Source organism: Amia ocellicauda, chromosome 13, assembly GCF_036373705.1.
Source record: "Amia ocellicauda isolate fAmiCal2 chromosome 13, fAmiCal2.hap1, whole genome shotgun sequence".
Taxonomy (NCBI): domain Eukaryota; kingdom Metazoa; phylum Chordata; class Actinopteri; order Amiiformes; family Amiidae; genus Amia; species Amia ocellicauda.
The window spans coordinates 22,916,141-22,939,471 of record NC_089862.1 but is presented as its reverse complement, the minus strand read 5'-3'; the positions used below and the strand labels follow the sequence as shown (position 1 = coordinate 22,939,471).

The following is a 23,331-nucleotide window of genomic DNA, read 5'->3' as shown; positions in this document are numbered from 1 at the left end:
TAGTTCTGTTTATAGGCTTAAATGTGTGTATTAGTTATATGTGTACAACATTTGAAACATTCATCATGTCTTGCAGAGACAGGAAAAACATTCCAGAGTTTTGGACTATAGTAACTATAATATAACAACTCTACTAACTATTATTACATTTTAAAACCACGCATTTCTGACACTCAGTTAATGTAAAACAAGTACATGAACATCAACAAGTTAATGTAAAACAAATCTACACATCTTTCCACATAGAGGAGAACTGTAGATAAAGACCTTACAGTAATGTCTAACCTTTTCTTCCCTTTCAGCATTTTCCAGCTTTTCTCTTCTATATTCAATGTGGCTTAACCAGAGCCATCTGGATAGCTCTATACCCATCTGGAAATAAAACAAAGCCATCTGGCTAGCAGGCCCAGTTATATGAAGCACAGCTTCAAGGTATAGTCATGCAGGATACCACTAGAGGATTTATTAAAATGCAATTACTGTGAGACTTTCCACAATTTGTCAACAATTTTTTTTCCCTACATCAGCTAAGTAAGTATTGATTTGATTGTAAATCTGTTTCATTAAATAAATAATGACTCACTTAGATTTGGCACTACCATACATTGTTCTCCTGGTGTACTGGTAGGCCCTTGGTTACTATCGAACATTAAGCACAAAAAAAAAAAGTTTCTCTAAGGATGACTCGGAAGAAATTGATATACACTATATTACTAAACAGATAACAGACAAAACTAAAACAAAAAAAATAATAAGGTGTTGGCCCAGATTTGCAGGGGATTTGGCCTGAACAATATTGTGCTAATGTTTCTGCAATGCAGTTCCTAGTGCAGAGAGAGAATTTGGTCTTTGTGGTGTCTTCCCTAATTTCCTATTTCAGGATTGAAGTCAGGCCTTTAAATATGTTCTTCACTATTCTCTTTGATTTACTCTTGTAGGTATTTTTTGGGTGGTTCAGTATCATGTAGGTAGATGTATGGGTTCCATCAATGCTTACAGCAGACTGTTGTCAAGACGGTCACACCTGACTTCTTTTGTACGATTCAGTAACTATGATAATGACAGGCTATATAACATTAATTTATATACTATGATATGTGCAACTGTTAATAAAAATATTTCACTAGACTGAAGCGCTAAATAATCTTCAACATTCGAAAGTCCACTTGAGGGAAGAACAACAACAAATACCTTCAGACTTCAGAAGAATCCCACTCAATCTCCATATCCAATATCTTTGGATATCAGGCCCACATACACATCGAGAGTGCTCTGAGCCAAATCTAAAGAAAATTATTCTAGTTCTGCTATGATGCTGAAAACATACCAATGTTCACAAAGAGGAAGCACCTGAATCCATTACACTACTGTGCAGTAGCATAACAAGACTATCAAGCAGACATAAGACTCTCCTTTAAAACAAATCCATGACCTCATTGTTTGATCTACCAGCAAACTGTTTACATCAATGCAATTCATTTCTCACATTTATTTTCACTTAAGATGGTGTTTTTGGATTACAAATTAAATATACCAATCAAACACAAACTTATTTCCATTCATGACTGTTTATCCCTCCCATATTTACTTATATGATTACATTGTATTCTGCCAAAATTAAACTAATACTAGATAGATTAAACAATGCAGTCATTTTAAACATTATCCAATATATTGCATACTCATGTTTATCATTGCTTGTTTTGAGAAAACACATTAGAAAATAAATGCATGTCATAATACATTAAAATACCTACTATCCCTTATTCTGGAAAAGTACAGAATGTTTACATCTTTTTAAATGCATACATTTTTGTGTGTGTAGTGAATATGAGCAGCAGAGATCACTATGACATATGGCTACCTTAATCCAGATGTTTAACTGCACGATGAAATTACATCTTCTCTTGGAAGAGCTACCAACTGCTTCAGTCATTTCCTTGTTTTCTGTGTGTGTTTTAGTGAAATGTATGCTACCCCATCGGTTTAATCAAGGTCATTCTTTTCCCAAAGGAAATATTGTAACTGAAATTAGTCTGTTTAGTGAATTAAGATTGTCATAAAGGGTCTTTTCTTTGAATAAGTAAGATTTTGGCCAAAGAAGTCCTCATATTTCAACTTAGTTTTATCTGTACACCTTCGTTTTTGGTTTCTGGTGGTCTCTGCATGACATAGTGCAGGATGTAAGTATATTAAATGAGATGTTCACTATCAAGTATCTTAAATGCCAGACAATAATGATACAAATCAGGCATATGGTAACAAACATATCAATGAGTACCTACCTGATTTGTTAAGTAAATATCATTCTACAGTAATCTTATATGGACAAACAAAGACTCATAAAAACTTAAAATGGGAAATTAGCTGAGCTATAACTGGACACTCTGTTGAAAAGACCTACAGTGAAACCAGTCCTGTTATATAATACACTCACCTAAAGGATTATTAGGAACACCTGTTCAATTTCTCATTAATGCAATTATCTAACCAACCAATCACATGGCAGTTGCTTCAATGCATTTAGGGGTGTGGTCCTGGTCAAGACAATCTCCTGAACTCCAAACTGAATGTCTGAATGGGAAAGAAAGGTGATTTAAGCAATTTTGAGCGTGGCATGGTTGTTGGTGCCAGACGGGCCGGTCTGAGTATTTCACAATCTGCTCAGTTACTGGGATTTTCACGCACAACCATTTCTAGGGTTTACAAAGAATGGTGTGAAAAGGGAAAAACATCCAGTATGCGCCAGTCCTGTGGGCGAAAATGCCTTGTTGATGCTAGAGGTCAGAGGAGAATGGGCCGACTGATTCAAGCTGATAGAAGAGCAACTTTGACTGAAATAACCACTCGTTACAACCGAGGTATGCAGCAAAGCATTTGTGAAGCCACAACACGTACAGCCTTGAGGCGGATGGGCTACAACAGCAGAAGACCCCACCGGGTACCACTCATCTCCACTACAAATAGGAAAAAGAGGCTACAATTTGCACAAGCTCACCAAAATTGGACAGTTGAAGACTGGAAAAATGTTGCCTGGTCTGATGAGTCTCCATTTCTGTTGAGACATTCAGATGGTAGAGTCAGAATTTGGCGTAAACAGAATGAGAACATGGATCCATCATGCCTTGTTACCACTGTGCAGGCTGGTGGTGGTGGTGTAATGGTGTGGGGGATGTTTTCTTGGCACACTTTAGGCCCCTTAGTGCCAATTGGACATCGTTTAAATGCCACGGCCTACCTGAGCATTGTTTCTGACCATGTCCATCCCTTTATGACCACCATGTACCCATCCTCTGATGGCTACTTCCAGCAGGATAATGCACCATGTCACAAAGGTGGAATCATTTCAAATTGGTTTCTTGAACATGACAATGAGTTCACTGTACTAAACTGGCCCCCACAGTCACCAGATCTCAACCCAATAGAGCATCTTTGGGATGTGGTGGAACGGGAGCTTCGTGCCCTGGATGTGCATCCCACAAATCTCCATCAACTGCAAGATGCTATCCTATCAATATGGGCCAACATTTCTAAAGAATGCTTTCAGCACCTTGTTGAATCAATGCCACGTAGAATTAAGGCAGTTCTGAAGGCGAAAGGGGGTCAAACACAGTATTAGTATGGTGTTCCTAATAATCCTTTAGGTGAGTGTATATACTAACAAATCAAATACATTTTTTAAAACATTGTACACAAATTCAATAAGCTTGTTTTTCACTGTTATACTACTTGGCACCAGGGCTGGCACCACTAGAGTTGCTCAGACAGGGCAGTTGCTTACTTGTTTCAAAACTTGATTTTCTACAACATTCAGTTTCAGACCAGAGTCATACACAGTATGCCACCGGTCCCATAGCAAGAAAACAAACAACAACAACCATTCTGCCCCCTTCACTGTACCTCAGTTACATTGAAATGCTATATTTAAATGAGGTACCTACTGTATTTTTTGAAGGGGGGTTGGAAAAAGCTGAAGGAGATTCCCCTGCTTAATCTCCTGCATTGTTTGTGACACTGAAAAATCTCAGCATCTTCACTGGGCCCTACACATATTCACACATGGTCTCACTGATACCATAGCAAATGGCAGATACAGTCAAATAATTAACACAAGAAAAGTCTTCCAAAAGTTATTCAGAAACAAAACACTTTTGTGTGACTAATCACATTTTAATTATAACAATTCTCTGTGAATTCACACAAGCTAATTCATTGGTGAATAACTTCCGTCTTGGAGGGCCACAATCCAGCAGGTTTTGTTGGCCTATTAAAATGATCAGAAGCAGGCCTGAGAACACAATTAAATTGATTCAGCTTTAGAAACTGAATCAAACTGGTTGTGCTCCAGGAAATCTGAATATGACTCTTTGAATTGAATATCAAAGGTCCTTTTTCCTGTTACTCTGTGAAATATTGCATTGGAGCACAACAAAATATTCCAAATTGATTCAATCAGGTATGATAACTGAATTATCAACACATTTACACAAAAAAACTAAAGATAGATATGAAGGGATGGAAATTTATGTGTATTTACTTAAGATATTTTTTTCATAAGAAATCTAATACTTTAATTTCTAATTGCACCAGAATAAACCTGTAGTCTAAGTGGTGTTAAATCCTTTGACAATCCAGCTGTTCATTAATCTGTAAAACAATCCAACAATGGTTTCCCTGTCATGACTGCATCCAAATTGTTTTATTTTATCCTGCTCTGAGGTAAAGTGATCCTCTCACCACGTGCTAGCAGAATTATTACATTAGCCAACCATGTGCACTTCACAAATATGTTACTTCAACCCTTAAAAAGAAAGCTTATTGGCAGAATAAGTACTATCCTATACATACTGTGACAGTATGTGTTATTATGCTGAAATATCATCCTTCTCTTGTTTAAATGAAATGCTGTGTTACTCCACTGGCACAACTTCCTTGTTAATTCATCACTTAGAAATGTTCTGTTTAATTAGATTAAATGAGACTTGATGTTTTGTCTCAAATGAACTGCAGCAAACACAATGTTTTGTTAAATATTGTCACACAAAATGTAATGTCCACTGCTTTTATGTGACTGATTCTTCCCCAATTTGTTGTTGCAAGTAATTACAAATAAAGAAGCACATTTCAAAATCTGTAGTTCATAATGTATCTGCTTTTTATAAGGTTGGGGGGAAAAAAAGCTTTGGTGGCAAAAAGTGAACATGTGGAAATGATTAAAGCAGCAGGCTGCACCGTTTAACATATGGGTAAAAGGAGATGCTGGCTGTCCTACAGTGAGAAGGAACTGACAGAGATCTTTGCCAAGCCTCCTGCTCTATTCAGAAGAAAGTGCTCCAGCGCTGCACAGCCAACGCGCTCAGGCAGCCCAGAGTTAACAGCACATACCATCCGATCACTTTTTTTAATACAAGCATCTGGTTCTGCCAATTTGCAGAGAGGGGGAGAGCTACAACAGGGAGGAAAAAAAAGTGTCATTAGTCTAAGTATGGTGTGCACATCATTGAAGCTTGGAGGTCAAAAGGCTACCATAATTGGTTGACTTGAGGGACTCCCAAAAGGCATAAATAGCCGGCTCTGACTGTCAACTCTTGCAGTCCATCCTCCTGCCAGCATAGACACAGGTGCTCTACTTTCAGCTCTGCTCCTCTCAAACATCTGCATCTGCATTGAGTGAGTATCATAAAATTAATACCTTTTTATTGTGAAACTGTATATAGATTTTTAATTAATTTTTTGGCTTTTATGTGGGTGGCGGTAATAAGATTATGGAAGTGATTGTTTTGGCAAAATATATATATAGAAAGTGTGTGTGTAATGCCATACAATAAAGGTGTACATTAATTTGAATTAGTCATATTTATTGAATTTATTTATGGAATTAATTTTAACTTTTTAATATCATAAAACTTTTTGTGTTTTGTGTTACCACAAATTCCAAAGTTACTGGGTCTTAACACAGCTTACCATGTTTTTTGTGGTTTTGTGTTTTTGCTATTTATTGCTACAAATTATAGTGCAAGCGCAATGTCCAGTTCTGACTGTTCAGTTCAGTGTAAAATATGAGAATCTGACTATAATGCATCTGTCAGTGCTCTGTGCCTTTAAGTGATTTGAACTGTATTTGAAGTGTTTTACTTGAATACAATATATATATATATATATATATATATATATATATATATATACACACACAATAATTGTATATTTTAAATAATATATAAAGACATAATCCATAAAACAATATATAATGAAAGTATACAGGGTCAATTTTGGTAACAGACCCATTTATACAATGCATGACTATTATGCATGACTATAACTTTATGCAAGTTACTTGTTGCAGCATTTCAGCCAACCCAACTTAAATTCTTTCCACCTTTTTCATAAGGCTGTTCTGATTTAAATTGTCATGGTTTATGTACATTTTTGTTTCTTCAAACATGTAATTGGAAGGGTATTGCCTTGCAGCCTGACATCAGTTTTGCCTCTTTCTTTCTGCCAGAGATAACCATGGAAAAGCTGATGTTGCTTTGTAAATACAGTGCAGAGTGCTGGCTGGCCATACTTGCCCTTCTTTGCTGTGTCTGTAGTCTGCCTCTAGATGTAGACCCTGTCTGCACAGTAGAAGGCACTGCCAAGTACCGCCTAGTCTTCACCGGCAAATGGAGCCAGACTGCCTTCCCCAAGCAGTATCCCCTCTACAGACCCCCGGCACAGTGGTCACCAGTCATAGGTAAGTTGTTTTATTCCATTCGAAAATAGTCCGTCCCCCCCATCCACGAGAGCTGCTAGAGAAATAACCGGGCAATTGAAGAGTAAATCTCAGTAACTCCAGGAAGTCCTTTATAGGTCATTAGAAAGAATGACATTGTATAGAATGTGAATGTTGCTGATGAAACGTCAGCTACTGTCTTGAGAATTTTGAAGCAGAAACGTGTTTATTATTTTGTCTAGTTTCAAAGTGTAAAAGGTGATGCTGAATGTCATTAACACAGACATTGAACCTATATATGGATCACATCTGGGGTACCACATTTTTTAATTGTCCTTTTACATCTGTACACTAATATTGTCTGTGTACACAAGTTTGTAGGGAACAACTGAGATTTTGTTATTTTATTTACATTATTTTAACAGCTGTGACTCATAGCACTGACTACCACATATGGCGGAAGACCGAATATGCCAGCAATGGAGTCCGTGAGTTTTCAGAGAAAGGAGAAGCCTGGATACTGATGAAGGAAGTGGAGGCAGCTGGAGAGAAGATTCAGAGTGTCTATGGGGTTTTCTCTGCCCCAGCCATCATTGGTGGGACGGGCCAGACTACCTCTGAGTTTGAGGTCTTCTCAAGGCACTCCTTTGTAAGTTCCTTACATTTGGTCACTGCTGAAACAAAGATTGGAAACATTTGAGAAAGTACAGAAATGTCTGGAAGAATTGTCAGAATTGTATTTTATAGCAGAATGTTTATAATATGAGAGAAGGGTTGGAACCACAGATGAAAACATTCCGCCAAACCCAAATCCAGTATTTGGATTGGTTGGAATGTGAATAAATCGGTAAATGTTCAACTCCCATTAAAGTGCATTTCTGATGGCAGACAATTCAGGAAGAGTACGGTATTTTCTTTTAAGAATAGTATCAGTTGCATTAATGTGGTATATACTTAGCTTTGTTTATAATGTATTCCCCTAAAACATTGCTGGACGTTTCAGAAAGGGTATACGGTGTACTGCACGAAGAAAAAAAAAAGAATAATAGAATTGAGAATACATTAAATGAAGGCTTACACTTCAGTAGACTTTTAATTGCTTATCCTAATCTTTTAAACAATGAGGAAATGTGTTGTGCTCTCTGAACAGTTGATTTATGGCACATACATGTCAACATTTGCCTAGGAATTTCCTTTGTATAGCCAACTGGCAAACTCCAGTATGACTTCGTAGAAAATGTATTCGAAACACAGCCAAGGACACAGCTGCCAGATCCTTCAATGCAAATGTACTGCTTGAGATACAAAGTAAACTCACACAAATCAGACTTTCCCTTCAAGTGGATGAGCATCTAAATTTGACTTAAAAGTAATTACAAGACCTCATCTTTCTGTGTGCTGCTCTCATTAGTAATTTAAAAAGCAATGCATGTGTCCAAGTTCAGTTTTTAATCGATGTGAAGAAAGATCAGGCTTCAAGAGCAAATCCAAAAACACTCTTCAGTTCTAGTTAACCTTCATGAAATAGAATTATCTCTCAAATAATAATAAGGACTATACAAGTAAATGTATGCTGCTTTACTAGTGTCCCTTGCCGAATGTGCCTGGTAGTCCCCAGTGGAGAAACTAGTTCAGCACTGACAGGACTGGGTGTGGTAGACAAATAAATTCTTGGTTTGCCATCTCACAGTGATGGCTGGGAGACAATATGAACTGTATTTTTCCTACTGGCATATAGTCATTTCACTATTCATTTGAAACTCTGTGATTTATTCAGTTGAATAAATATTGTTCACTATACTTTACTTGTTTAATCCCCAATCTGAGAAGTGGTTTAGCCTTGAGGACATTCTGCAGATTCCAGCTGATTAAACCAAATTAACACTGAAATGCTATTTATCCAAAAACATTATTTTTATTCTTTTGTCTAATTCACCCCGAACACTTTGTGTGTATTGCCACTTTGTTTAATCTGTGCAAAATCTGTATAAACCTCGTAACTACTAATAAAAACCCAACTACGTTCCCATGTCTGACTGCTTTGTAGTTTCAGCCTCAAGGATGACACAGCAGGCAGTCTCGCTCTTTGGAGATGCATTCTGCTCTAATCTGTATCATCTTGCACATTCCCCAGCTGTCCTTCATTGTGCGGATAGTGCCCAGTCCAGACTGGTTTGTTGGTGTGGACAGCCTGAACCTTTGTGAAGGAGACCACTGGAAAGAAAGTCTGTCCCTGGATCTACACCCACATGATGCTGGCACAGACAGTGGCTTCACCTTCTCCTCTCCAAACTTTGAAACAATTCCACAGGAAAAAGTCACAGAGGTGATACATTGCTAATTACCTTCAAATTATTGGTGTGAGCTTCCACAGGCAATCAAGCATGGCTTTGAAGTCAGTTTAAATGTTCTGTGCACAAGAGCATGCTTTATGTGGGACGTAACTACAGCACAAATAACATTATATTATGTGTGTGTGTTTTTGTGTTACATTTGAAGGTACTGGAAGTGCTAGATAGTTCAATTGCATTTTATATAGGCTTCAGTTCTCAACTTACTCAAGTAATTTTTTTTTTAAACCTTGTATTAAAATCACCCTGCAACAGAGCATTATCCATAGCTCCATTATAAGTAAGTGGTGTGTATGTGCTAATGATTGTTCAAACCCACTTATTAAACACTAAGAATTAAATTAAATGAACAGCAAGTGATCCCAGTAGTATCCCACAACCTAGTGGTTCTCAACCTTGGGATTGCAGGTGTCTGCTGATTTGTGTTCCGGCTGAGCTCTTCCAGCTGAAGTAAATCATTAACTGAAGCTGTTGTAACTGTTTAACAGCTGCCATGTGAATGAAAAAGGTCCCAATTTTAGTTATGTGTGTGATCTACTGATATAAGAGCTCAACTGGAAGACAAAGCAGAAGACACAGTGGTACTCTTGGTTCAGGATTAAGAACTTCTGCCATAAACAACACATCTGGACACTTCTGCTCCTTCATAAAATATGGAGATCAGACTGTTACCACAGTGGGAATGGGTGAAAAGGCTTGTTCTTGTTTTTGCAGATCACATCATCGTTTCCCAGCCACCCAGCCAACTCCTTCTACTACCCCAGACTGAAGCACCTACCTCCCATTGCACGAGTCACCATCACAAAGATAAAGGGAAACCACATTGACAGCCTGCCTCCGCCCTATGCCCAGTTCAACCTAGTCCCTATTGGCAATGAAATAGAGGACACCATCGCAAGTAAGCTTCCCCCCACTTTCCCACCTAAAGTTGTATAAGAGACCAGAAAGAAAAATATAAAAAAACAGTTATAGGGTCTGAGTATAATTACAGGTAAGTATAATATTCCCACTTTGATTGTACTACTCTTCATATAAAACAACTGTCCAGGTGTAAAGGAGTTCATTTTCTCTTTGCTTTTACAGTTAAAATGTGTCTTGACGCAACTCTAAACTTTGTCTCTTGTAAAAAAATATATAAACAAAACAAAAACTCCATTAACTCTAATCTCAAAGGTACAGTGAGGGAAAAAAGTATTTGATCCCCTGCTGATTTTGTATGTTTGCCCACTGACAAAGAAATGATCAGTCTATAATTTTAATGGTAGGTGTATTTTAACAGTGAGACACAGAATAACAACCAAAAAATCCAGAAAAACGCATTTCAAAAAAGTTATAAATTGATTTGCATGTTAATGAGGGAAATAAGTATTTGACCCCTTCGACTTAGTACTTGGTGGCAAAACCCTTGTTGGCAATCACAGAGGTCAGACGTTTCTTGTAGTTGGCCACCAGGTTTGCACACATCTCAGGAGGGATTTTGTCCCACTCCTCTTTGCAGATCCTCTCCAAGTCATTAAGGTTTCGAGGCTGACGTTTGGCAACTCGAACCTTCAGCTCCCTCCACAGATTTTCTATGGGATTAAGGTCTGGAGACTGGCTAGGCCACTCCAGGACCTTAATGTGCTTCTTCTTGAGCCACTCCTTTGTTGCCTTGGCTGTGTGTTTTGGGTCATTGTCATGCTGGAATACCCATCCACGACCCATTTTCAATGCCCTGGCTGAGGGAAGGAGGTTCTCACCCAAGATTTGACGGTACATGGCCCCGTCCATCGTCCCTTTGATGCGATGCAGTTGTCCTGTCCCCTTAGCAGAAAAACACCCCCAAAGCATAATGTTTCCACCTCCATGTTTGACGGTGGGGATGGTGTTCTTGGGGTCATTCCTCCTCCTCCAAACACGGCGAGTTGAGTTGATGCCAAAGAGCTCGATTTTGGTCTCATCTGACCACAACACTTTCACCCAGTTCTCCTCTGAATCATTCAGATATTCATTGGCAACTTCAGACGGGCCTGTACATGTGCTTTCTTGAGCAGGGGGACCTTGCGGGCAGGATTTCAGTCCTTCACGGCGTAGTGTGTTACCAATTGTTTTCTTGGTGACTATGGTCCCAGCTGCCTTGAGATCATTAGCAAGATCCTCCCGTGTAGTTCTGGGCTGATTCCTCACCGTTCTCATGATCATTGAAACTCCACGAGGTGAGATCTTGCATGGAGCCCCAGACCGAGGGAGACTGACAGTTATTTTGTGTTTCTTCCATTTGCGAATAATCGCACCAACTGTTGTCACCTTCTCACTATGCTGCTTGGCGATGGTCTTGTAGCCCATTCCAGCCTTGTGTAGGTCTACAATCTTGTCCCTGACATCCTTGGACAGCTCTTTGGTCTTAGCCATGGTGGAGAGATTGGAATCTGATTGATTGATTGCTTCTGTGGACAGGTGTCTTTTAAGAGAGTGCCCCTAATCTCAGCTCGTTACCTATATAAAAGAGCCAGAAATCTTGCTGATTGATAGGGGATCAAATACTTATTTCACTCATAAACATGCAAATCAATTTATAACTTTTTTGAAATTTGTTTTTCTGGATTATTTTGTTGTTATTCTGTGTCTCACTGTTAAAATACACCTACCATTAAAATTATAGACTGATCATCTCTTTGTCAGTGGGCAAACGTACAAAATCAGCAGGGGATCAAATACTTTTTTCCCTCACTGTAGGTAGGTATACATGTAATCCTAACCTTACCCAAAGTATAAGTTTAATGGGTTCTCTAACCCTAACCCTAACTCTGACCTGGACCAAAATGTAACCCTAATTTCGTCACCAAAGGGCATTTTAGTGCGTTTGGATAATCTATACAAATTACTCAGTATAACACTCTAAAAGCAACAATTTCTACCTTTATCTGTATCCCTAATTAATATTTACTGTTGAAATATATTTATATTTTGAATTTAATAATGTTTTAATTGTTAAAATTTTCTTGAACATTGAAATCTTCAGTCAATACAGATAATATGAATTATACCAACACAACACTATTTTGAACTATAATATAGGGCTGAATGTTTGTTTTCTTGATCACCACTTGGACCTGGTACTCCGACTTCTCAGTTTGTAAACTACAGCTGAGTTGCCATGGAGAGTAACAAACCCAAACAAGATAATACAAACAGTTCATAATGCAAAGGTTTGTCACAAGCTTTCAGGAAATGATTGCTCAAAGGTTTAGTTCTGTTTTCTTTTTTTGTCCATGTCTGAATGTTTTCCTTTTCCATGCACAATCCAGACCTCTAATAAAGATCACATTGCATGTGTCAGTGGCCATTGGTTCAAGCTAATTAGGAATTAAGCCACAGAATTTACTGATTTGTATATATTGTGAAGTTATAGCAACACAATAGTGACAAAGGCAGGAGTCCAACTTTCCCATTAAGAACATTATATAGGTAGTTTTTATTTGTTGAGCAGCTGTTAAATTCATCAGACAGGCAAAGACACACCCCCTAAGCAAACGCATACACTCTGATGTCTTAAAAGTGAATGCATTGAAGGTTTTAGTCTAAAAACCTGTCAGAATATGAACAATGAAATGAGCAATCACAAATCACAGGGTTTTTACTTTTACAGGTTCTGTAATATGTGGTGATGTATACTGCTATATTATTCAGAACCTCGCCATTCCATCTTTAGGTTTCACAGATTCCTTTTCTGAATGTAGTTTGATTTCTATATTCTAGACAATAGTGCTATCAATTATTTTTAGTAGTGTAGTGGTCAAAAAGGAAGGCAGCTTGTTCAGGGCTGTGTCATCTGAACAACAACAACTGTACACCATCTTTTGATTTACATGCACATTCACTAAAAATGACTGTCAAAGGTGCTGTGTCAAAGCCTATTCAGGCATGAGTGAATGCAATTTGTTTTATGACAGTCCCTTTTTTATCTACAAAATTACCATCCACACCAAGATAAAACTATAAAACTATGAGTCAAGACTAATTTGAACTGGAAGTCTCTTCACAGTTCCCTAATAATGGCCTTCTGACTTCTGTGTTTGTTCAGCTCAGATTATCTGTAAATAGCAATCATTTGTTGTGAAATATTTCTTTTTCTGGTATTCTTATTTTTTTAGTGACTGAAAACTAAAAAGTAAGATTTAAAAGTAAGGGTAGTTTAAGGCATACTTTTAAAAGGAGTGTGAACATTTTATAAATTGTGTCCAATCTCATTTAATAAAATATAAAATATAATATAATATGTACGTAATAATTAAAATGTTGTGGTGTATAAACGGCCTTGTTCGGCCAAGCTGCCTAGTGGTTTTGCACCAGCAAATCAAATCCCCTTTGTGTATTTTATTCTCAATTTGCAATATAAAAGAAATGCAATCATCTGTTCTCTTAATTTCCATTGTTGTCTGTGTGCAATTGTTGTAAGCCTTCAGGATAGGGGACTCAGGGGAAATTCATACTGAAATGCAGAGTAATACTAATACTAATGATTGAACCCTGATAGGTTTGAGCGTCATTAAAGCAAACGACTTATGAAAAGATAAATTGGACATTAAAGCAAAATTCATTACCATTAGAAGCGAATTACTACTTGATGACAATTGCAAATGATAATGGAAATGATTGTTTTTCCACTGCCATTAACCAGGGGCTGACAAAATCCACTTTTTATTCCTTTACAGGCACTGGTGTCTTGCCATTATCACAGGAGCATGGCAAAAGTTCTCCTTTGGCAGGCCTAATAGTTAGCAATGGAACAGTTTCACCAGGACCCAATTAGAAAGGAAGATTGTTTTCTTAATTGGTTAGAAAATGCATTTTGTTTCTCTTCTAGTGGATTTGTTTTGCAAAATATACCTTCATCAAAGGAACTAATAACTGCTAATCATACATAATTGCATGAGGCTCTGCACTGGCTCCCAAGCATTTTGTCTGACTGAGCTGATTTGAGAAAAATTATATTCTAATGTGCTTTTCCAAAAATTATGTTGATGATGGTAGAAGCATTAAATATAGCATGTATGATGATAATCTTTAATGTTATCCTTTCTCAATAATATAAAATATTTGGAAATGATTACAGAATTTGATTAGTGCTTAACTGGATAATAAACTCCACATTAAAGGCTGTGTCTTACAGATGAACCTTCAATCCTTTGCTTGTTCAGTATGCAAATGAAATCCTTGTATGCATCTAGAAGCTCAGGATGTTTGCAGTAATCCTCACAATCACCCAGTGCAAGTGCTCATGTCTCAGGCTGAACTAAAGGTACTGAAGTTGGTTACGGTGTGCTAACCCACATAACTTCTGCTTCCAGATACTCCGCTGGACTGTGAGGTGTCCTCGTGGTCTCTCTGGGGATTGTGCAAAGGCAAGTGTGGGGAGCCGGGCATCAAACACAGAACGCGCTACATCCGTATGAAGCCGGCCAACAATGGAACTCCCTGTCCAGACCTGGAGGAAGACAAGGACTGTGACCCCGACAACTGTGTGTGAAGGGAGCCCACACTGGAGCACCTGTACCTGGGTGGCCTATATCTCCAGCTGATGGAGGTGTTATGAAAGGGAGGATCGTATGTAGGCCACTGTATGCCTCACAGTTCACTGGGACACACATAGACAAAGCTATTATTTTATTTCAGGGGGGGTACTTTTAATTTGGATTGACGGGTAATTATTTTTAATGCCCCATTCTTCTTTTGTTTGTAATGCCCTTTTTAAAGGTCACCTTTACAGCATCAGGCCAAATCCAGGGGAATCTCTCCCCTGGATTTTGCAGAGAACAGTCATGGTGACACCTCTGCAGTCTGAGCCTTTGTAATTGCTGGGGATCTCATCACTAACCAGCACAAACATGAATAAGCATGACATAATGCAGAAACAATGTGGATCTACTGGGATTTTGTATTTGTATTTTATTTAATTTTATTTAATGTTTTTCAAGCTAGCATTGTCCTAAATGTGTTGTTATTACCATTGCTTCCTTTAGGATCCACTGACTCTGCAGTCTTATTTGTTTGTGGCATACCTCCACCTAGTGCCTAAATGCATTACACACAGGCATTCACACAACCTAAAGACGTTTCCAAAAGAAATGTTCAACCCTGCAATGTGGTCCACCATCTTGAGTTTCAGAAACATGTGCACAGGAAACAATCCATGGTGTGTTTGGATTCAATTTGGCAAACAAATTTCTGTAAATATATTATGTACTTAAATTAATGAAAGCCCATGGCAGAAAAAAAAAAAGTATGAATCAGAAATGTAATAATAATAAGAATTATAAAAACGTGTCTTCGGTGCAAGTAGTTATTTAACGGGGACAAAAAAGTAATATAATGAAATAACACTCTGTAACCTCCACTTTCAATGCGTATTGTCTGATAACACCTACTTGCATTATCAGAGTTCACATCAGCACTTTTGGTGTAAAGTTACATTCCCTGATATATTAGTGACTTATTTATAAATGTGGAGGCTCACATTATTTGATAACAAATATAGCGCACACATATTCTGCACTGAGGTCAAATTTAAATGGTGATTTTCCCTCCTAACCACTTTGAACTACTAACTTACTGGAAAAATAAGATTTTTTCATTTTAATAATCTTGAGAATAGTGATGATGATGAAATCATAAAGACAATACACATTTGGAAAAAAAATCTGAAACAAAATTCTTGCTGTGCTCATTTGTACACTAATTTGTGTAATAGCATAGGTACAATTATCTTTACTTACACATTCCATTCTATGTTTCTCAAATGTAGCAAAAAACATGATATACACTAAAGTGCTGTTCAGAGGAAAATAATATTTTTTTAGCAAGATGTTTTACATTTCCATCCATCTATTAATAGACCTTACAGTTTATATAAGAAGGGGTAGTAGGATTTAATGTGTACATTATTAAGGTATTTTTTAGGCTCTACATTTTGATAATGTATTAAACTCCAAATTAAAAGATTATAGGTTTATGATATAATTTAATAATATTTTAATCAATATCTCTTAAAAAAAATCACAAATATATAATACCTTCCTACTGTTTTTTTTTTAAGTTTCTCTGTATTGAAATTGACATAGATGATTATGTGTGTCACATCTACCTAAATACAAAATAGCATTGCTTATTTATGATGGTGATAGGTATGAATGATTCCTTGTGAAAATATGTAAATAAAATGTTTATTCATTTCCACTTTTGTTTTCTGTTGTGTATTTTATCTTTTGGGGAACAAAATGCATTGTTTTTAATATTTGTATGTACAAAAGAACACTAGGCCATTCTGTTAGTGGAAACCATGGAAACTACTATAGGACATTTAAAAATAGATAATGATCATGTTTTAACTGAACCTTTGATAAATTGATGCTGATGCTGTAATACTATGCAGCATCATGACAATCTATTCTTGAATGTAGGGTAGGATTTCATAAAATAAAAATATTTGCTTAAAAAATTAAGATCCAATAAAAAAAGATAACGTTTTAAGTTCAGCGTGTGTTATTTATTCAGAGGCAAAATTAAGACATTTTCCTGCATCAAAGCATCTTGGAATTATTGGGACAGGGGGCAACCCTACTTAGTCCAGTGAATGACTACTAGCCTGCCAAAAAGAGAGATTATTACTGAGCCATTCAACTACAACAACTACAGTGCATAGGCTACATTCCTAAATATTAGTGTTAGCAGAACTCAATGGTGATGGAAATCAATAGCTGGGAGAGGAAGGTACTACACTTAAAAAAGTATCAGGAAAAAAAACACATGAAAGATCTAGCACTACAGGTTAGAAAACATAATACAACTTGACAGTTTTATGTTCAAGCATGGATATCAAACTCAATTCCTGGGGGGAACAGTATATGCTGGGTGTAGTTCCAGTCCAGCTCTCATCAACTTAATTGGTCTGAAACATGATTAACTGGATGAAGATGATGCTCCAGGCTCTAAAGTATTTTCTGGGTACAGTATCTTGAGTCAACAACAAGCTACATACTGAAAATTAAAAAAATATAGCCTATATAATAAACAGTAAACCTCTTAAATAAAGCATATTGAGAAAATAATGAATGTGTTAAGGAAGTACTTCAATTTGGAATGAATACCAAGACACTGTGACCCTCCAAGAGCTGAGTTTGACACCCATGTTTTAAGACGGTGTAGCTATTAACAATATACCTAACTAAGAATTATCATATTAAAACATTTAATGATGGTTTGAAAATAAAATAATTCAGGCCTACTACACAGCCAAATTAATGAGTAGATGAAAACCCTGTTATGAGAAAGATAAGTGTTTATATAAATGTGTATATTATTCTATTGTTGTTTTTAACTATGAACTGTTTGTGATTTTTTTACATAAATAATTATCCTTCATGAATGGAATTTGTAAAAAAAAATCTGAAAGCCTCATTATTTTGTATTACACAGTTCCACACAGCTCATAGGCAGTCAAGTTGAAGTTAATATTCTTGCCATTTCATTAAACAAAAAAAGAAAAAATGTTTGCACGCCCTTGGTTTTCATAAAATATATGTGCTTCCAAGCCCTTTGCTTTGCTTTGCTTTCTCAATATATACTCAAACCCTCTGAGTGACCCCACCTCCAGCTATTTCACTATATTAAAATATCACTGAAACAAGATATGGAACAAAATGTGTGTTAGTTATTATTGGTGTGATTGGGCATTGTTTTGGAATCATCTCTAAGTGGCAAGATGTGCAGCCTTGAGGTAATAAAGGCACAAATGATGGCTGTGCTGAACAGCAATATCAACATTTGCTTGGATTGTTGTCATTACATGAAACAAATCAGTGACATTAAGACATGGAGAAGTACATGATCATGAAAAACAAAGTGATATAAAGAAGAAAATATGCCATAGGAATATGCTTCCACTATTCCACAAATGTGGGGCATCTCTTCCTGGAGGCCATTCTTTAAGTATTATGGAGACACTTAATAGCCATGCAAATGACATAGCATTGCTCCTGATGTACTGAATGTGTGTGTAGATCTAATTCCATAAACATATCAACATTTCCAGTATTTATTCAACACTAACTGCAATAAAGAGGTTTATGAAGTAAATGTCCATCTCTAGGCAAAAGTATGAGCAGTGTTGATTTCAGTTTACCTGTTCATAAACACTTTACCTGGCATTTGAATATGTATTATTACCCCCCTATATGATATGAATTACTGTACAGACTGGAGTTCAGTACACCCAATGAGTAGATTTAACTTTTGCATTTTTCTGTCCTGCTCTACTTTTGTCCTGCTCAAGCAAATAAAACATTATTTTACAGGGTGGGTGAAGTCGGGTTACTTGCAGGAACTATCTTGGTTGGAGGGCTGTTACATACATAATGTAGTATCATGCTTGTGACTTTCATATACTTACAGTATATTAACTTACATATTATGATGGTCATTGATGCATATTACTCGTCACCAAAGTACTACTACTTTGCCTAAACTAAAAACTACTGACATTAACCTGCATTCTACCATATAAATATTACATATTCAGTAATGCATTATGCAAAAAGTAGTGTCACATTCAGACAAAGTATCTTCTCATACTTTCAATTCTTGTTAAAACTAGGAACAAATAAGGAACTACAAGAAAGCTATACAAATGTTAAAATGTAAGCTAGCATTTACCTGTAGCAGTATTAAATATCTTGCTGGGCCTTGTAGTGGTTTAACGTTTTCATTCTGTATTCTTTGCAAACCACTTTGAAAGGTGCTATGTCAGTATTATGTTATATTAATGGTACATGTTTTTACACTCAGACCATTTATTTTTCTTTGCTATCATCAAAAGGTGACCTTACTTATAGACTTGTTATCTGACTTTTTTTATCAGCCTCAGCTACTCTTATTTGGACACGTAGCAAATGGTATGAAGAAAAAAACAGGTGCTGGTTTCCCACGTGTGATTTCCCCCTTGTTCACAATTTCCAAGTCCTGATTTAAATTATTGGTAATTTGCAATTGCGGAGAAGCCACAGTAAATCTTATATTGGAAGTATTATACAGTGTGTGTTGTAAAATGTGCATTACAAGTGTTGGATTGTTATTAATCTCTTCCTTGTCTTTATCATCCTCCATGTTCTTTGACTTAGGAGAAAGGGAGGAAAAGTGCATAATAGAAGACATTCCACAAGACACCTTGGTTACAGGTAAGTTAATGCTAATACATTATGATAAGAAGGAATGGTATGTTTTGGGACAACTAGAAAGGTTATTCTTTGTATAAACATATCAAAAACATTTGTCAGGATCTTTGCTATAAATTTGTACGTTACTTTATTGTATTTTTTCCAGAAGGCTGATTTATGTATTAATATCATGGTAGAATGAGCTCGAACTCTCAGGTTGTGATGGAAAACTCTCTAGGACTGCAAGTGGTGCTGCAGGACTGGCATAAGTCTGCAGTTGAAATCTGGGTGTATTATCTTAAAACTGTGCCAGGACCTTTTTATGGCTCTCGTGAATGAGAGAACACTGGAAATAATGCACAAAGCTCCCTCAACACATTAAGCATATTTTCCTTTCTGAAATAATTAGTTTCTAGACATTTCTCACTGAATGCAAGAACAAACATAGTTCTGTCTAAAACAATTTCCTTCTCTAGTTTGAAAAAATATAGGCTATACATATAATGCTTTTCTCTACAGGGATTTTTAAAATGGAGAACTGGGATGTCAGGAATCAAAACTTTAAAAGTGACCTTGGCCTGACAGTTACAGTCAGAGATCCAAACTACCAGGTAATGGGGGGAATGCTATTGTTTAATTTCATAGTAACAATATTTTGGGTTAATGTTGAATCCAGATCTAGATTTCCAGCTAGAAAACAACCTGGACTGCCAAAGGAGCACTGAGGACCAGAGTTGAGAAACCCTGTATATTTAAAAAGAAACAAAGATATATTGCTTTGCAATAAATTAACTTCTTGTCACATTACAAAACAACCCATAATTCCTATAGCCTAGTATTAAACCTATATATGTATATATAGGTTTATTTTAAATATATATTTTACCTAAGGCCCATAACACACAAATAACTCTTTAGGGGAATTGCTGCAAGCAGTCACAACAGTTGCCTCCGTTTCTTGCATTTTTAAGTGTCAGCTTGCTGTTATCTGAACAAAACAGACTGAAGCAGCCCTCAAGGATAGAATAGGCTGGAGATAGATATTATTAGATACTTTTATTATCAGAGATAGTAAAGAAGCAAACTCCTGCTCTCTAGTTTTTACATATCTTACATTTGTGCTTAAAAAGTTAGCTAAGGTCAATAGACAATTGTCAAACAACACCTAACTTAGATAGATTTAGATTATTTTGTTTATACTCAATGCTTTTCTAATACACATATCTGACTAATGGTGTCGATGTTCCAGTTTTTATCACCAGATGAAAAAAAAACATGATTTCAACCTACTTTTTGCACAAAATGTTTTAATTTCTTATACCACCATTATGAACTGCTAATACTAACTACTGAAGGTAATATTTAGCAGTTGCATTGGGCATATTTAGGTTTCAGGCTTGAATTGTTGTATTCTTCCCTGAAAGTAATCCTAACTTGTCTGATTTCATATAAAAAGTAACTTTTTTTTTTACAGACTGTGATGACTAAGAAATATGGCCAGAAAGGAAAATTCACATTTACTTCACCTACTTCAGGCCAACATTTTATCTGTTTAAAATCAAATTCCACAAGGCTTTCTGTATTTGCTGGAGACAAGATGGTAAGTTAAACATATTAGACACAGAAAATGTGTTTTCATCAGGTCTGTCCATAGGTGAAACAACAACTAAACCGATGAGAGAGAATAAACATGTGAAATACATGTTCAATAAGTATGTAAAACAATTATAAAACAGAATGGTTGCATGTTGAAATGTATTTAATGCTGTTCTGAACATCTATAGGGATTAATTTGGATGTATGGTTTAAAATAATGGATAGGTGTAGTCTCAAATGCAACACTGTCTAATTTTGAGGTCTGACAATCCTGACAGTTGATGTGAAAGGAACCATGAGATTATGAAAACATTATCATTGTATGTTTGATAAGACCTTGATTCAAATGTTTCAAATATTTTAAAAGCAGAATGAGATCTGCTGGCAATTGAAGTGATAACATCTAACAAGGGAATAAAGATACATTCTTGTGATTGGTATCATTTTACGCAAACTGGAAAGTTTATTTGCTTCATATGCATAATAAAAATCCATCAAGATAATGCCTCAAAGACCTTGTAGTTCCCCCGTGCTTTTATGAATTAGCCTAACTCATGGAATTCTGAAAAAATACCACAATGCATTTATTTTATTTAATAAGTAATTTCTCATTATGAAAATGGTTGATCTTTCGTTGTAGAATCAATTACTGTGTAACACTTTTTCAAAGTGATATGCCATGGCTGTTTGTATACAGAAACTCCATTTGGATGTTCAGTTCGGAGAGCACACACTGGACCAATCCACCATAAAAACCAAAGACACAGTCAAAGGTGTAGAATACAGAATAATGCATCTGATTCAGGAGATTCGGCAGATCAGTAAGGAGCAGAACTACCAGAGGGTAAGTACTGTGCGTTTTAAAACAGGGGTAGGTGTGACAGAGCTGTCCCAAAAATATAATTCCTGGGCTTCTGTTTCCTCTTTAATTGTTCCAGGTATGCAGAACAAAACCTTAATGAATGATCAATTTTTTAAGTGCACTTATGTCTTGTTCTTTATACAGGAACGCGAGGAGACCTTCAGGCAAACAAGTGAAGACACGAATACTAAGGTTTTATGGTGGGCTGCCTTGCAGACCACAATACTCCTCACCATGGGAGTCTGGCAAATGAAGCAAATGAAGGCATTCCTCATTGAAAAAAAGCTTGTATAATCGCTTCCTGATCGGCCAACCTATGCTGCAGACATTTTAAACCTGTGTAGTTACTGCCTGAAAATATATATAAAAAGCAACATCAGAAACAACTTTTTTCTTTTTTTATTATTGTTAGTTGAACTATAACACCTGGGTTTTTCCAAATCCACTCCTCAAAGTCTACAGTCATATTTTTACTCCACTTGAGCTGTTTATATAACTTTTTTTTCACTTAACCGAACCAATTTAACCCTCAAGTGAGTAATGGTTTAAACAGACCTATAAAGCTTGCTGTACTGGGTCTCTTGATAACTGAATTTCAAGAACACTGCTCTCAAAAGTAATAAACAGTCCTTAACCCTTATAATCTCTCTTACACCCATTCACCAGACATGTGCTATTCCAATACAAGGGTTCACCTACTACAGACCCGAAGAACAAAAATAAAAATGTCACTCCTATACAAAACTACTATATAATCACAAATCACAAAATGATGCCCATACAAAGCACATCCCTTGTCTTAACTCACTGACATATACAATTCTCCCTAACACTTTCCAAAGACTACAGATCAGCATTTCACTAATAAACTGTTAACTGCCAGAAGCCTTCCTGCTGTAAATTAGGATTTGTACCATTTTTGCTGCATGCACATTTCAAAGGCATTCACTACCAGGATGCTTTGTCACAAACCCCCTAAATGCAAAAGCACATGACAACTTTAAGGTACTGCAAACTTCTCTATTTGTCAGAAGAAAAATCTAATGATAATCCAGATGTCACCATGGTCAACTATAACAGTGCATACATTTATATATATATATATATATATATATACGACAATATAGCAGTTTATCTCAATTTATGGTAATGTATAGTGAGCAGTTTAATGACCTACTTGCGATCAGACAGTATAACACTCAGATTGTCACTCACCTGTCTCTGGTACAGCCACACTCTTCTGCTCAGAAGTACCTAAGAGCAGTTAATGTGCGTGATGACGTGCGTACTACTGACAAACGCCATGTTGTTAGAAATAGGTTACATGCAGCTACATTTACTTCAGTATTTTTAATGCTGTGCAAACATATTGACACATGCCAACTTGTCTGCGCGTACGCATGCGCAAACGTAGATAGCCGCTTACATCTCTCCCGCGGTCACGCGCAGCCGAGTACTAACGGAAACACCAGGAGCTGCGCGCGCAACCCCAGCTCGCACTTTCCCCTCAGGTAATACATTTTCATTAATTAATTAATTAATGCTTGATGCACAGTTGTTTTGCCTTGTAATTATTCATCCCCCCCATTGCAAGATTTAGGCAGCAATACAAACTCTAAA

The 23,331-nt window shown here is 36.6% G+C and overlaps 2 protein-coding genes across 2 annotated transcripts; both read left to right on the top strand.

Moving 5' to 3' along the window:
- The first annotated feature begins 5,419 nt into the window (after positions 1 to 5,419).
- spon2b (spondin 2b, extracellular matrix protein) lies at positions 5,420 to 16,492 on the top strand. The gene is made up of 6 exons (XM_066720196.1): positions 5,420 to 5,670; positions 6,503 to 6,733; positions 7,138 to 7,361; positions 8,847 to 9,038; positions 9,778 to 9,961; positions 14,394 to 16,492. Exons 2-6 carry the CDS (start codon positions 6,511 to 6,513, stop codon positions 14,570 to 14,572), a joined length of 1,002 nt encoding a protein of 333 aa, XP_066576293.1. The 5' UTR covers positions 5,420 to 5,670; positions 6,503 to 6,510; the 3' UTR covers positions 14,573 to 16,492.
- Positions 16,493 to 19,064: 2,572 nt separating this feature from the next.
- Positions 19,065 to 22,082, top strand: LOC136767022 (transmembrane emp24 domain-containing protein 11). The gene is made up of 5 exons (XM_066720987.1): positions 19,065 to 19,274; positions 19,773 to 19,864; positions 20,728 to 20,853; positions 21,547 to 21,693; positions 21,856 to 22,082. Exons 1-5 carry the CDS (start codon positions 19,145 to 19,147, stop codon positions 22,003 to 22,005), a joined length of 645 nt encoding a protein of 214 aa, XP_066577084.1. The 5' UTR covers positions 19,065 to 19,144; the 3' UTR covers positions 22,006 to 22,082.
- The last annotated feature ends 1,249 nt before the right edge of the window (positions 22,083 to 23,331 follow it).

Excerpts from the sequence above, each read along its gene's own strand:
- spon2b (XM_066720196.1), top strand. The coding sequence starts at position 6,511 with ATGGAAAAGCTGATGTTGCTTTGTAAATACAGTGCAGAGTGCTGGCTG. Across the intron at positions 6,734-7,137 it reads ACAGTGGTCACCAGTCATAG|CTGTGACTCATAGCACTGAC; the intron begins GTAAGTTGTTTT and ends TTATTTTAACAG. Across the intron at positions 7,362-8,846 it reads TCTTCTCAAGGCACTCCTTT|CTGTCCTTCATTGTGCGGAT; the intron begins GTAAGTTCCTTA and ends CACATTCCCCAG.
- LOC136767022 (XM_066720987.1), top strand. The coding sequence starts at position 19,145 with ATGTGCATTACAAGTGTTGGATTGTTATTAATCTCTTCCTTGTCTTTA. Across the intron at positions 19,275-19,772 it reads ACAAGACACCTTGGTTACAG|GGATTTTTAAAATGGAGAAC; the intron begins GTAAGTTAATGC and ends TTTTCTCTACAG. Across the intron at positions 20,854-21,546 it reads TATTTGCTGGAGACAAGATG|AAACTCCATTTGGATGTTCA; the intron begins GTAAGTTAAACA and ends GTTTGTATACAG.